We start from the raw sequence: 12,620 nt of genomic DNA, 5'->3' as shown, positions 1-12,620 counted from the left end.
CCCATCGCCATTGTTGTTTGGCCACTAAACTTTTTCCATCTACAGGTTGGCATGCGTTTGCTGGAGGTTAACGGACACTCCCTGTTGGGAGCTTCGCACCAGGATGCGGTCAACGTGCTGCGAAACGCCGGCAACGAGATTCAATTGATTGTCTGCAAGGGCTACGACAAGTCCAATTTAATTCATTCCATTGGCCAGGCCGGCGGCATGAGCACTGGCTTTAACTCGTCTGCATCCTGCAGCGGTGGTAGTCGTCAAGGTAAGAAATCCGGGGCTTAATGATTGCCCTTTGCACTGAGTCGACGTCTTAAATCCCTTCTTTCTCAGGCTCTCGTGCCTCGGAGACGGGCTCTGAGCTGAGCCAAAGCCAGAGTGTGTCGAGTCTGGACCCCGACGAGGAGGAGCGTCTGCGACAGGTGAGTGCTGTAAATTCAGTTTCAGTTCAAGACAGAGAACATTAAAATCGGTCCACTACCCGCGCAGGACTTCGATGTGTTTGCCTCGCAGAAGCCAGATGCACAGGCAACGAGCCAAACTGGCCTGGCAGCTGCTGCTGCCCTGGTGCACGGAGCCGCCTCACCGACGCCCACGAGTACACCCATTCCGACCCCCGTGCCAGTGGCATCCGCGGACTTAACTGCGTCGGACACGCCAGCTGCACAGACCGTGGCGCTCATTCACGCAGAACAGGCCCACCAGCAGCAGACGCAGCTGGCGCCGTTGGGCCAGGAGAAAAGCACGCAGGAGAAGGTGAGTGATTGGCCTTGAGCGGATCCAGACACTGGGCAGCTTGGGAACTTACGCCTCTAAATGCCGCGACACCCATCCCCTTTAAATTGTTTCCTTTGCAAATTAGGTGCTGGAAATTGTACGCGCGGCCGACGCCTTCACCACCGTGCCACCAAAGTCACCGTCAGAGCACCCCGAGCAGGATAAGATACAGAAGACGACAACGGTTGTCATATCGAAGCACACGCTCGATACGAACCCAACCACACCGACGACCCCGGCTGCTCCACTTCCCATTGCGGGCGCTGAGTCGGCGACCTCTGGTAATGCTCCTGCTCCTGCTCCCGCTTCCGCTGCCATTGTCGCTCCTGCTTCTGCTCAAGTTCCAGTTCCAACTCCTGCTGTAGCCGTGCAGACACAAACGCAAACGCACGAAACGGAGAAGGACGAAGAGGAGCACCAGCTACGGGTATGTACCTGACTTTGGATGCACGTCTCTTGTCTTGGCATTAATGTCTGTTTGTGTGTACATCTTTCGAAATCTGTGCGTGTACTTTTTGTTTCTGTGTGTAGTGCCTGCCTGTGAGAGTGAGAGGGTATCCAACAGACTATACCCATGTAACTGCTAACACGAACAGACAGTCAAAAAACCCTACCAACTCCCCAACTCAAAGCATCACCAATCTCTTAACTTGATTTTTGTTTCGTATTCAGCTTGTTATGTGTTTGTGTAACTTCACTAATGCCTTTGTCCTGTCACTGACATTGTGAGTGAATGCGTGAGTGTATCTGTGTGTGTCACAAATTTAAAAACAAGAATATCGTGAAACCATATATTTAAAAACAAAAATACATTTAACACCCAAATACCCATACTCATAGACCGCAAAGGGCATAAGCCTTTGGCGATAAATCTGGCGTGTGATGCCATCTGAAAATTTGCGCAAAAAGCCAAAAATTTTCACCTGAAATCACAGCATGATAGCATTTGGCCATTAAGCATTTAACATTTTTGTGTATGTAACCAAAATAGAAATAATCACTGCATACCATACATTTCGTTCTCAAAAAAAACTTTCATTATCTCATTTAAACGAAAAACTGCCATCGATATCCATTTGGAATTTGCTTTCGTTGTTGTTTTTAGAAGCTGTTTTGTGTTGCATTTGAATTAAAAATGAATAAAAAAAATCATAGCCTATCTTTTGGGGCAGTAGACCGCGCCACGGGGCGTATGAGTTATGAGTTCAGTCGGGTTTACCGTGCATGTGTCGGGTTAGCTTAGAGATGTAGCTGCTCCTTTGAGGGTGACAGCGCCACACCTGTGCCTCCCTCTGGCCCTCTGCCCGCTTTATTGATATGGCAGCAGACAATATTATTTATTAGCATATTGGCTGCTGTTCCTGGCTTTCGAGCAGGGTCCTCCTTTGGCCCGGCCTGGCCCTCTCCGTTCATTGTTCTTCTTGATTTTCTTTGTTGTTGATGTTGTTCTTATTGTTACTGTTGTTGTTGTTATTTATGCTACTTTCTTATTATATATTTATTTCAGTTTGAGTCTTTACTGCTACCGTTGCTACCTTCTGCGTAGGCGGCATATTGTTATTGTTCTTATCGTTGTTATTGTGTGTGTGCGGTACGTTTCTGCTACAACCAGTTGCTGCTGTCGGCTTTAAAGCATGCCCTGCCCCCGTTTGAAGAAGAAATAAAAAGCAATGAAATCAGGCATACATTATTATACATACTTACAAACAGTACAGAAACATATACCTACTATATAGATGGCACGCATTATAAATGTATATGTAAATAATTCAAAAACTGCAGAAAGAAATTTCCATTAAAATGTCTCTCTTATCTTCTTCTCGTCCTTTTTGTCTCTTCTCATTCTTCCAAATTCTCTTCAATAATGTGCGCCTTGTTCGCCGCTTTTCAACGTATTGTGATATTTTTTTTATTCGATTTCTTTCGATTTTCCTTTTTTTTTATTCAAAATTTTGTTCACCCAATCTGTTCGATTGTATTGTTTTTCGCCCCCACCCTCCCGACAACCGACACCCGCTCTCCGCTATCCGCCATCCACTTCCCGCTTCCTGCATTCGATTTCGATTTCATTGCAGCTTACTGCTGAGCAGCGCATTGCTTAACAAGCGGATGTTTATCACCATAAGACTGAATATTTAGTTTAAACTGACAGAATACAAGTGCTAGCAGCAGGACGAATCGAACAGGAAAGAAAAGGACACGAGGCAGCAGCTGACTGCACTCAAGGAGTTGAAATTTATACAAACAAGATGATGTGAAACGAACAGAGGCGAACGGGATTTGTTAGGCGGCATCATCATCAGCGTGTTCAAAGGGCCAAGAGTTACTACCACCCGCACTAGGCACCGTTCATATCCGTGTACTTCCTGAAGCCGCCCCCTTCCTCGAAACTCAATCAAATACTGAACGACTCAGAAAACGGTTTCAAAATCTTTCCCCACTCTGTAAAGCTCTCTCTATAGCTCCGGCTTCCAATTGTTAAAGTATGTCCTTAGACCACAGTTAGAGAAACACATTCACAGCCAGTCACAGGCACTCAATCTCCCATATTCAAGAAACTGTTGAAATGAAAGAACAACTGACAACTACAAATACCAAAAGTGTAAATGTATTTATAGATGCGGAGACCGGAGGCGTGGTGTCGCCATTTTGCGGCATAAAGTATTCCACTTATACATCTAGTCTTTCGATGTTTATACTATGTGAAACCGAAACTTTTTACTATGTAAACTCAAAAACACACACACTCGTTCTCACAGAAATATACCCACTCTATATTACTAAATGTGTAACAACGTGTGGCAAGCACACACTCAAAAGGTCCAATTATGCAACTGAATAATACTCAAGAAGAAAGATTACCGACATTAAATACAGAACATGGTTATTGAGAGTCTTGTTATAACATTTTGAAAGAGCCAAGCTACCCTAGGGATATTTTGTTAAAGTATCTACTTAACTGTTACCACATAGTTAAACCGTATTCACACCGTTCAATGATAGTCCAATGGTTTGTGTTTTTCCACTTTCGTTGTTACCTAATGATAGTTAAATTTAAAGTTAGCTTAATGGAATTCGAAGTGTGCATTTTTGATGTCAATAAATCTCAATGTATTTGTCGTAAAAAAATAAGTTTCGGCAAACTTTTAATTGCGTTTTGGGGGAAAAAACAGACATATTATGGATGACATTTGCAGAGCAATGATTAAAAGGAAAATCTTCTAGATTTGCGGCGTTCCCCAGATTTGGTTTATAACTTTTTGCCAGAAAGTTTCTTTTGATTCGTTATTTTCTTTTGCCATTTGTCTCGTCCATGTCTTTGTCTCTGTCCCTGTATCTGTATCCGTCTTCATCCTGTATCTGTATCTGCTATCCGTCGCTTACATCGCTGTCGTATGCGTCGAGTTCATCAACCCGAATCACAACTAAGTAAATTGGCCGAAAAAGTCGCTGCCGCTGACGCTGTCGTTCTAGTCCCCATTCACCTCATTATCAAGCAGAAAATCACTGGTAATTGGCTAATGGACGCAGGTTGCAAAAGGAACAGCACCAGAAAAAAAACAAAGACGTTCAACATTTTTTTGTGTGTCGTTCGAGCAACCCAATCATCAGAGCACCCTCCATCCACACCCACTGTGTTTCAGTAACTTCAACCACCAGAAAACCTGGACACTACCTCACCCACTTCACACCATTAACGCTGCACACAACACTGCAATTTGTGTTCCTAGCTTGTGTGCGATGACGTTGCACCCGAAAAACCAAAGCAAAAAACTCAAACCCAAACCAAACTAAAAAGTATTTATACCGAACTTAATGAGCAATCCACCACTAGCAACGAGGCACCCAGACGCCGAATCGCCTAGCCCCGAGATCTCGATACTCCTACCAGCAGATGTTAGAAAGCCAAGAGGATAATCGCAGTTCTGGCAAAGCCACCCAAACGAAGCCCAAGAAGGCAGAGCCTGTCTATATCATAGACGACGATGATGACGATGACGACGATTACGACGACCACCACCAGAAAGTAGACGACATTGACGCCATTCAGGAGGAGGATGAGACCACAGAGAGCTCTCCCCCATTGGATATCCAGTCGCCGCCCTCCTATGCAGACACTGATTCCGACTGCTTCGATCGTCGGCGTGGCCGTTACACCAGCGATTCGGAGAGCGACTGCCGTCCGTACAAGCCATCGAGATCGGGACGCAGCACTCCGGAATACGGCGGAGGTCATCGTAAATCCGTGAGCTTTGATCTCAGTGGTGACGAGCGCTCCAGGTCGGACTATGAGAGATCTCGCTCTCGCACTCCAGATGGCTACACCCGTGCCTACGACTCCGAACAGGACACCCGGGGGTCGGGACGCAACCGCCTGCCGCGCAAGGGAATCCTCCGAGCTACCAGTCCCTGCTCCACGCTGGAGAAAGCTGAGCCCATAGTTCCAGCGGTAGCCCGAATCCGCGAGGTTGAATCTCCGCAGGTGCAGCGAGTTTCCCGAGCCACTTCCCCAGAACGGCCGGGCGAGCTAGAGCGAGAGAATCCTTTCCGTCATCCCACGGCAGAGGACGATGAATACACGCGAGTAGCCAAGGCAGTCAGTAAATCACCAAGGTCCCCGCGCTCCACCCGCGAGCAGTTCTTCTTCGGAAGCTCTCGCTCTAGTGAGGATCTTTTGGAGCAATCCCAGTCACAGTCTAGTGGCCGCAGCACACCAAACACGGTGATCTCCAAGTCCACGGAGAATTTGACAGGCACCCGGCCCAAGGTGCCGCCTCCAACGCCGCCGAAGCCGCAGCTAAAGAAAGCCAATCTGGTTCGCAACGTGGCCTTGGAAACCTTCCAGGCCAGCGATGTGGGTCAGGGTGACTTTACAGTCTTCGAGCACGATGCCAGTACAAATACCATACATCCTGTTGAGGCTAAGCTGCCGGTTCGGGTGGTGGCCAAGACGAAGCCAAGTCGTCCAAGGGAGTCACCTCCGCCACCGCCCGTTAACTTCGCCACCCTGCCTAAGATGCCCACCACGCCCACTCTGAGGGAAGAAGAGTCCTTGTACATGGAGGCGCTGCCGCCCACACCCTCCCAGCTGCGACCCCACGACTTTCAGCACGAGAACTCGCCGGACAACATCCTGGTGACACCACAGGAGCACCGCGAGTACCTGCTTCGGGAGAACGAGCTACGCAACCAGCTGCGAGCACCGTACGAGCCCGCACCACCTATTCCGATTGCCGGTGACGGATATTCGGTAACGAATCCCTTCCTTGATAGTTGCGACACCGACATTGACAGCCTGCCATTGCCACCACCGCCCACTCCTCCCGCCCAGCAGCATTCACGTCATTTGCATGAGCCGCCGTTCCCACCACTAACCGCTAACGCATCCTCGTCTTCATCTTTTACTTCTTCCGTTGCCACTGCTGCTGCTGCCGCTGCCACCGCCGCTGCTGCCACCACTAACCGCTTGATGGATTCGCCGCAACAGCTGTTGGTCGCCGGGTCGCCCACCCAGATCTTTCCCACGGCTCAAATTCTGCCGGTGCAGTATGCGAGTCTGCCCCAACCGCAGCAGGCCAATACACTTACTTTAAAGACACCATCAACCTCTCCACACCCCCACCCAGCCCCTGCCCCCGCTTCTGTTGCCGCCAAAGCCCCCGCCCTTTTTAACCTAGTGCTAGTGCCCGGTGACCAGAGCAACAGCACCTCGCCGGCGGCTGTGCTGTACCTGCAACCGTCCCAATTACCACCGGTGAGTGAATCGAGCGGCGCGCCCATTAAGCAATCCCGGCCAGCTCCCCCGCCTCCGCCCTCCGACACAGTTACCTCCCCGACACCCTCGTACGCGGCCATGAAGTTCCCGACCTTCTCGGAGATCGTGGTCAGCCCCGACGTAAATAGCAATTACCAAAACATGACCACGGCACGCGTGGTCACCTCGAATTCCTCGCTGGGCAACAGCACCAGCTCTTTCTCCATTGACTCCTCCAGCTCCTCGCTGGCCGTAATGCATACCAAGGGCCCAGGGGGCATCTCCTCCAGCTACTACGAAACGGCCGAAGAGATATACTCCACCATTGAGGAGGAGGCCATCTACAGTAATACCTCATTCTTCGATTCCCGTCGCAGCAGTGACACTTCGCTGTCCTGCCGAGCCTCCACTTCCCCCACGCCACCGCCCTTGCCGCCCAAACGGCCCCTAAAGCCGACCAAACTCCGTACCGCCCCAGCCCCACCGCCGGTGGCCTACAAGCCGCATGGCTTACGGGGCCTGGCTAGTTTCAAGCTCCGCTCCCAGTCGCAACCGCAATTGGAGGGGTCATGGGTGCAGCCACCAGTGGCCCGCACTCCCACAACGCCCACTGGCAAGGAAACAACGGTGTAGATAAGGGTGGTGGTCCTTCCATTCCATTTAACGATACAATTTAACTCAAGTAACCCATTTTCCACCCATCGCACTCCACGTAACGATGGTTTAATTTGCTTCCAAACTGGCCGCTACGTCGGTGGCGAAACTTTCACGAAACTACCTCGTCCCCACTCCTTGCTGACATGTCACTGTTCATACATTTTAATTAAATTCTAACACCTTTTTGTCATCAATTAAATGGCACGGCCCCACGTTGTGCCCGCCCTCGGATGCAATTTTCAATATTTTTGTTTCGCTCGCCCGCTATTTAAATTGATTGATTTGTTGGTCGTGTCTGGGGAAGCGGGTGCTGCTGCTCCCCCTCAACCTGCAGTACGGACACACCTTTCCTGCTAATTAGATGCAACTTTTTGTTGACTTTCGAGACACCGCCCCGCATAAAAGTCGAGCCAGTTGCCAGACCCGACCCCCCTCATTACCCCCTCCCCGAACGTCCTTAATTTCTTTGGCTGCCACAAGGAGCGCACAAAATTGCAGTTGAAATTGAGCAGCAAGCGGTTGAAGTTTAATGTGCACCCCTCCTTACATACCACCACCCCATTAGCCTGCCACCCGGGCCAGTGTCGGGCCAAGTTTAATTTGACGTTGATTGAAACAGTTGGCTGCTTACGGTCGCCCACCTGCAGTTACCACGCCCACTGGGCCATTAATTTTTGTTGTTGCCGCCCGTCGACCAGCACCCAGTAGCCAGTACCCATTGCCCGCCACCCAGTTTTATTATTGCTTTGTTTTTCAAACACGAAAAACCAGCGAATAAATAAATATAACGAAGAAAAATACCTGAATATAATGAAATAACAGAAAAACAGACAGAAAACACAATTTTACAATTTATAAAGTTAATTTTGCCGTAGCGCTGCTAAGATGATTTTAATGCTAATTTATTTTATCAAGACAAAGAAGCAAGCTGAACATTTTTAATTGCATACCTTAAGGCAAATAAACATTGCGTATTATTCTTATTTGCGTTTCGTGGTCTCTTTTCATTTTGTCCTGTCCCCCCAATGTTCTGTGTAAACAATACCGTCGAAAAGTGCTCTAAAAACGATTGCGATAACCCACGGGGCGCTGACCTTGGCCCACTTAGAGTCACTTGGCTAATTGGGCCGTGACCCCCCTTTGTGGCTTGGTTTTCTAGCTAACTGCTACGGTTTCTGGCATTTGACCAGGTGCACGGCTGAGAAGCTAACGCCCCGGCACCAGCCTATGCACTGATTTCCCTCTCGATTGAATACCCCTTTATATGGCTCGTATCTTTTTGGTTCGCGTTCCTCTAATCTTATCGCGGGACACTGCTAATGGCTGGCGATAAGTTTCCACGGCTGTTTCATCCCGTTATCGCCTTATCGAAGCGTCCCAAATACAGGTACGCGATTCGTTGCCAACACTTTCTACCTGCTCTCCAGCTCTGAATAATTCAATGGGCTATTGGCTTTTAATGCGCACTCCAGGGCTGCAGTCACACCAGGGTATGGGCTACGGCATATCGGATTCACGGATAAAATGTCATCCCACACACACGCACACACATTCTCAACACTTTCATGGCTCAATAAATTTCTATTAGCCAGGACTACCAAGCAGGATAGTCTAGCCAAGGACTGATAGAACCCTTCCCCCCCGTATTGCCTCTCCGCATTGACTTTAATTGAAAATCGAAAAATCCGATACGAAATTAATTTTCCTTCTAAAAATACAGCTCAGTTTAGACGGAGCCAGCTCCTGCTGCAGCCATGGCTTTCACTTTTCCCCAAGCACTTGTCCCTCACTCCCTTCTCTGGTCCGGCCCAGAATGGTTTGGTTTATTTATGAGCTCGGACTGGTGGACTGGACTGGACTGGTGGGCTGACTGGAGGGTCGAACCCTTGTCCGTCTAAGGTTGCAATTTGTGCAGTTTAATGCTGGCCTTTGCTCTGTTTGGCTTTGTTTCTCCCAGGTCCTCCGGTTTTTGCCCCCGCCTTCAACTTCCCTCGACCGAATGGCATTTAATGACTTTGTCGTCGTAGTCACAGTCATCGCCGCTCTGCAGGCACTAACTATCCTATCCACCCTGGCTCGGCTTTATCTGGCCACTGTGTCTCATGTTGCCCAACACGAGGAATTGCATGAAAGCATAAAACCGACAGTACACGACTTTGGGTGATAAATGGCCAGCTCCGGTCCGCTCTGGCTCGGCTTGGTCTGTTTCGGTTCCTAACCCACGCAGCTGTAATTTTCGCCCTCTGCGATTCAATCCGCAATCCGGCCGGCCACCCACTGCAAATCCAAGCCAGGACCCGCTGTAAATTATATGGCCCGAGTGCACAGCCAAAGCTCTGTGGCCCAACCCCAAAAATGTCGGCTTGGTCACTTTATGATTGAAGCTGCCTATAGATGATCCTCTTCTCTGGCTATGAAACGCCCCTTTTTCGGGGCTAAACTGGAACGTTAGTTCCGTCCGCTTTTTAATAAACTTGTGTACTGTCATCAATTTTCTTTATGGCCATTTGGAATTTTCAGCGTGCGCTTTGAAAATTGCAGTTTTCCCAGTCATTTAATTGAAAATACGGCAGAGGGAGAACCGAAAGTCACAACTCCCGGAGATTATACTTTATCTTTTTATTGATTTTTTTTTTTGATATGTTTCATAAATCTTTGTTTTTTTTATCCGTTCGTTTAGTTGCTAACAAAAACGTTTTGCCATTTTTCAGTCAACACCTGCCAGTCGGCATGGCGAAGAAGACGATGAGGAGCAGGCCACTGCGAAAGCAACCCCCAGTAAAGTGCCCAAATCGGTTTCCGATAAAAAACGCTTTTTTGAGTCTGCCATGGAGGATCAGCACAAGCCCACACAAAAGACAGGTAAGTTGACTTTGGTTTGTGGGTTAGCCAGGAAAGTTTGAACCGATTGAACCACAATTTACAACTGCCAAGAGGGGACACATTTGCAACTTGAAATGTCTTTTTGCACTTTGCGTCCCTTGGAAAAGGACTTGTCTCTTAGACTTAGCTGGTTGCCAATCAAACCACTTATCTGTGGCCACCCACCCACCTCAGTATTGGTCGAAAGCACGCCGCTTCTCTCTTCGCTAGTTGCTTGGCGTAATTAGAAAGCGCGTAGAAAGAATCTACCGCTGGTATTTGCATCACAAAGTGAACACGGGCTACTATCGTGCTAAACTAAACTAAACTGGCTGCAACTCAGCATCGCTATTTATTTTATTTCCTAATCTAATAGCGAGGCGATGTCCTGGCACACTTCTCTTTGACGGAGCTCACACTGATTTTATTTTCTGTTTCCATCACCCTGTACAGAGAAAGTTTTCTCATTCCTGTCGAAGGATGAGGTAGAAAAGTTGCGCCAGGAGGAGGAGAGGAAAATTGCAACATTGCGCCGTGATAAGAATTCCAGATTATTGGATGCCGCCAACGACAATATTGACAAGGATGAGGCCAGCCGGTCCGATAAGCGGAAGGATAATGACGCCAACAGCAATAGCAGTGGCGAGGATAACGAAGCCAGCGACCGGGACTCTGACTCAGCTCGAGGGGATGCCGTTGACAATGCCGCTCTGGGGCGTTACGAGGATGCGGATGCGGAGGACATGAGGTGAGTGCGCATTTGCAGGTCTCCCATTCCGGATTATTGGTGCTTGCGTTTTGCGCTTTTTATGTTTCATCTGAATGCACAGACACACATACACCCACCCACTCAATCAATCAATCAATCACTCACCCTTCGCCCTATGCGATTATGTTAAACACCACCCTCACCCTCACCCAATCCCACATACACACACTCTTGCATACAATATTCACGGTGTTTGTGCATATTTTTTAGTAAGAAATAAAGCTGAATTTTAAGTTTCATTGGTAAAGTATTTTTCGCTGGCTTTTGGTTTGGTTCTGGTGCCGGTTTTTCTACTACTGCTTCAAATATTCGTTGCTCCTGAGTTAGATGCCCTTATCCATTTCCACCTACATACACACACACTCGAAAAATGATCCTTTCAAACCCACACACACACACCTCTTTTTATCATACACGTGCAGTCAGCTTGCGGAGCTGCTAATCATCATCGAGACTTAGTGAGTTATTAAATAAGGATAGCGATCTGTGGCTGAGAGGTCTTTAAATAGTAAGTACACTTCATACCCGAGCTCATACAGAACCACCCACATACACCTACATCCTCAAACCCAGACACACACTCATGCATACGATTATAAGCGTGTAAGCCCTAAGCAGTTTAAGTTTTATGTAGCACTTAAGCGTTGTATGGACTCGTAAATCGCAGGCAGACTCTCTCTTAAAGTACAAAAAGCATTTTTTTTTTTAAATGAGAACCCCGACCAAGAGGAGTTATGATACAAAATGACAAAAAAAAACATGGTATGGTTGGGACGATGAAATCTTTTTAGTACATGGACTTACGCCTGGTGGGCTTCAAATCTCATCTCGTGTATATGATAATCTAGTCCGGGCGCATCTGAACTCAAAAGTGTAAGTATTTCCGTGCTGCTTAACTTAATTCCGACCAGGCATTGCGTATACGCAGCGTTGCCCGTGGGCCGCACTTGTACCCTTACTACCGCTCCCACCCTAGACTCGCGTGGGCGGAACCCACTCGAATTCCCTGAGGCACAATGCCAGCTGTTTTTACAATTGAATAACTTCATTTGGGCATTCCGCAAATTGCGTTTTGTACGTACGTTTGCTCACTCAACTGGGCGGGGCCAGCTCTTGGCGTCGGCGGTCTCGCTCCGGGTCTCCGGCAATGGATCGGCAAACGAGCCGCCAGGAGAGCTCCCACGTACACGTACGCATAATTCAGTATCCGCTGGGAATCGATGATTTTATGCTAAGTATGGTGCACTGAATTAAGCTCGGGAAATGAATCAAAGTCGAGTTCCGACTCAGGCCCGAAAAAGCAATGCTCTGATTCTCGCCGTGGTTGAAAACCAGCAACAAGAGTTTCCCCTTAGTCCGTTGGCGGTGCGTCAAATGATATTTTAATGTTGGTGGCCCCATGCCCGAAACAGGCAATTATAATTAGCGCCTTAGGGAGTGGGCGGAGGCCGCTTGATGGCCCTCAAACCGTTGTCGGTGGCATGCAACACGTAGGAACCGCACCGTGCCACCGCAAGCTGTTGTTCTCTTCGTGTGTCAAAAGACAACTCGTTTGTCTGTCCCGTTGGTGTCTGCCTGTGTACCAACAAAGGGACAATGAAAGAAACTAAAAGCTTATGCCAGGTGGTTTCCCCGTCGCACCACCAGGATCAGCACCACCATCCCACCCCAGCTACTCACCAGCCACCCATTCTTTTGTGAACATAGCATTTCGCTGGCGCTTATCAGGCAGCTTTCACACATATGGAGCCGGCTTAGCTGAAGGAGTCGCTCCCCACGCGATGTTCCAGTGGCTGCTTCTAACAA

At 48.5% G+C, this 12,620-nt stretch overlaps 1 protein-coding gene across 36 annotated transcripts in view; it reads left to right on the top strand.

Moving 5' to 3' along the window:
- The window catches only part of LOC6499238 (protein lap4), a 60,486-nt gene that overhangs the window by 34,124 nt on the left and 13,742 nt on the right, over positions 1–12,620 (top strand). For 18 of the 36 annotated variants that reach the window (XM_014910478.3, XM_032452100.2, XM_014910470.3 and 15 more), the window contains 7 exons: positions 46–259; positions 328–416; positions 484–750; positions 857–1,198; positions 4,607–6,526; positions 9,895–10,045; positions 10,499–10,793. In XM_014910478.3, coding sequence (XP_014765964.1) covers positions 46–259; positions 328–416; positions 484–750; positions 857–1,198; positions 4,607–6,526; positions 9,895–10,045; positions 10,499–10,793 — 3,278 coding nt within the window. Of the gene's footprint in view, positions 1–45; positions 260–327; positions 417–483; positions 751–856; positions 1,199–2,846; positions 3,901–4,606; positions 8,176–9,894; positions 10,046–10,498; positions 10,794–12,620 lie in introns of those variants that run through there. The other 18 variants (XM_014910467.3, XM_014910493.3, XM_014910473.3 and 15 more) reach the window with 6 other exon arrangements.

The sequence above is a fragment of the Drosophila ananassae genome, chromosome 2L (genome assembly GCF_017639315.1).
Source record: "Drosophila ananassae strain 14024-0371.13 chromosome 2L, ASM1763931v2, whole genome shotgun sequence".
Classification (NCBI taxonomy): Eukaryota; Metazoa; Arthropoda; class Insecta; order Diptera; family Drosophilidae; genus Drosophila; species Drosophila ananassae.
Note: the sequence above shows the minus strand (reverse complement) of the source record. Positions and strands in the feature narration are given on the sequence as shown.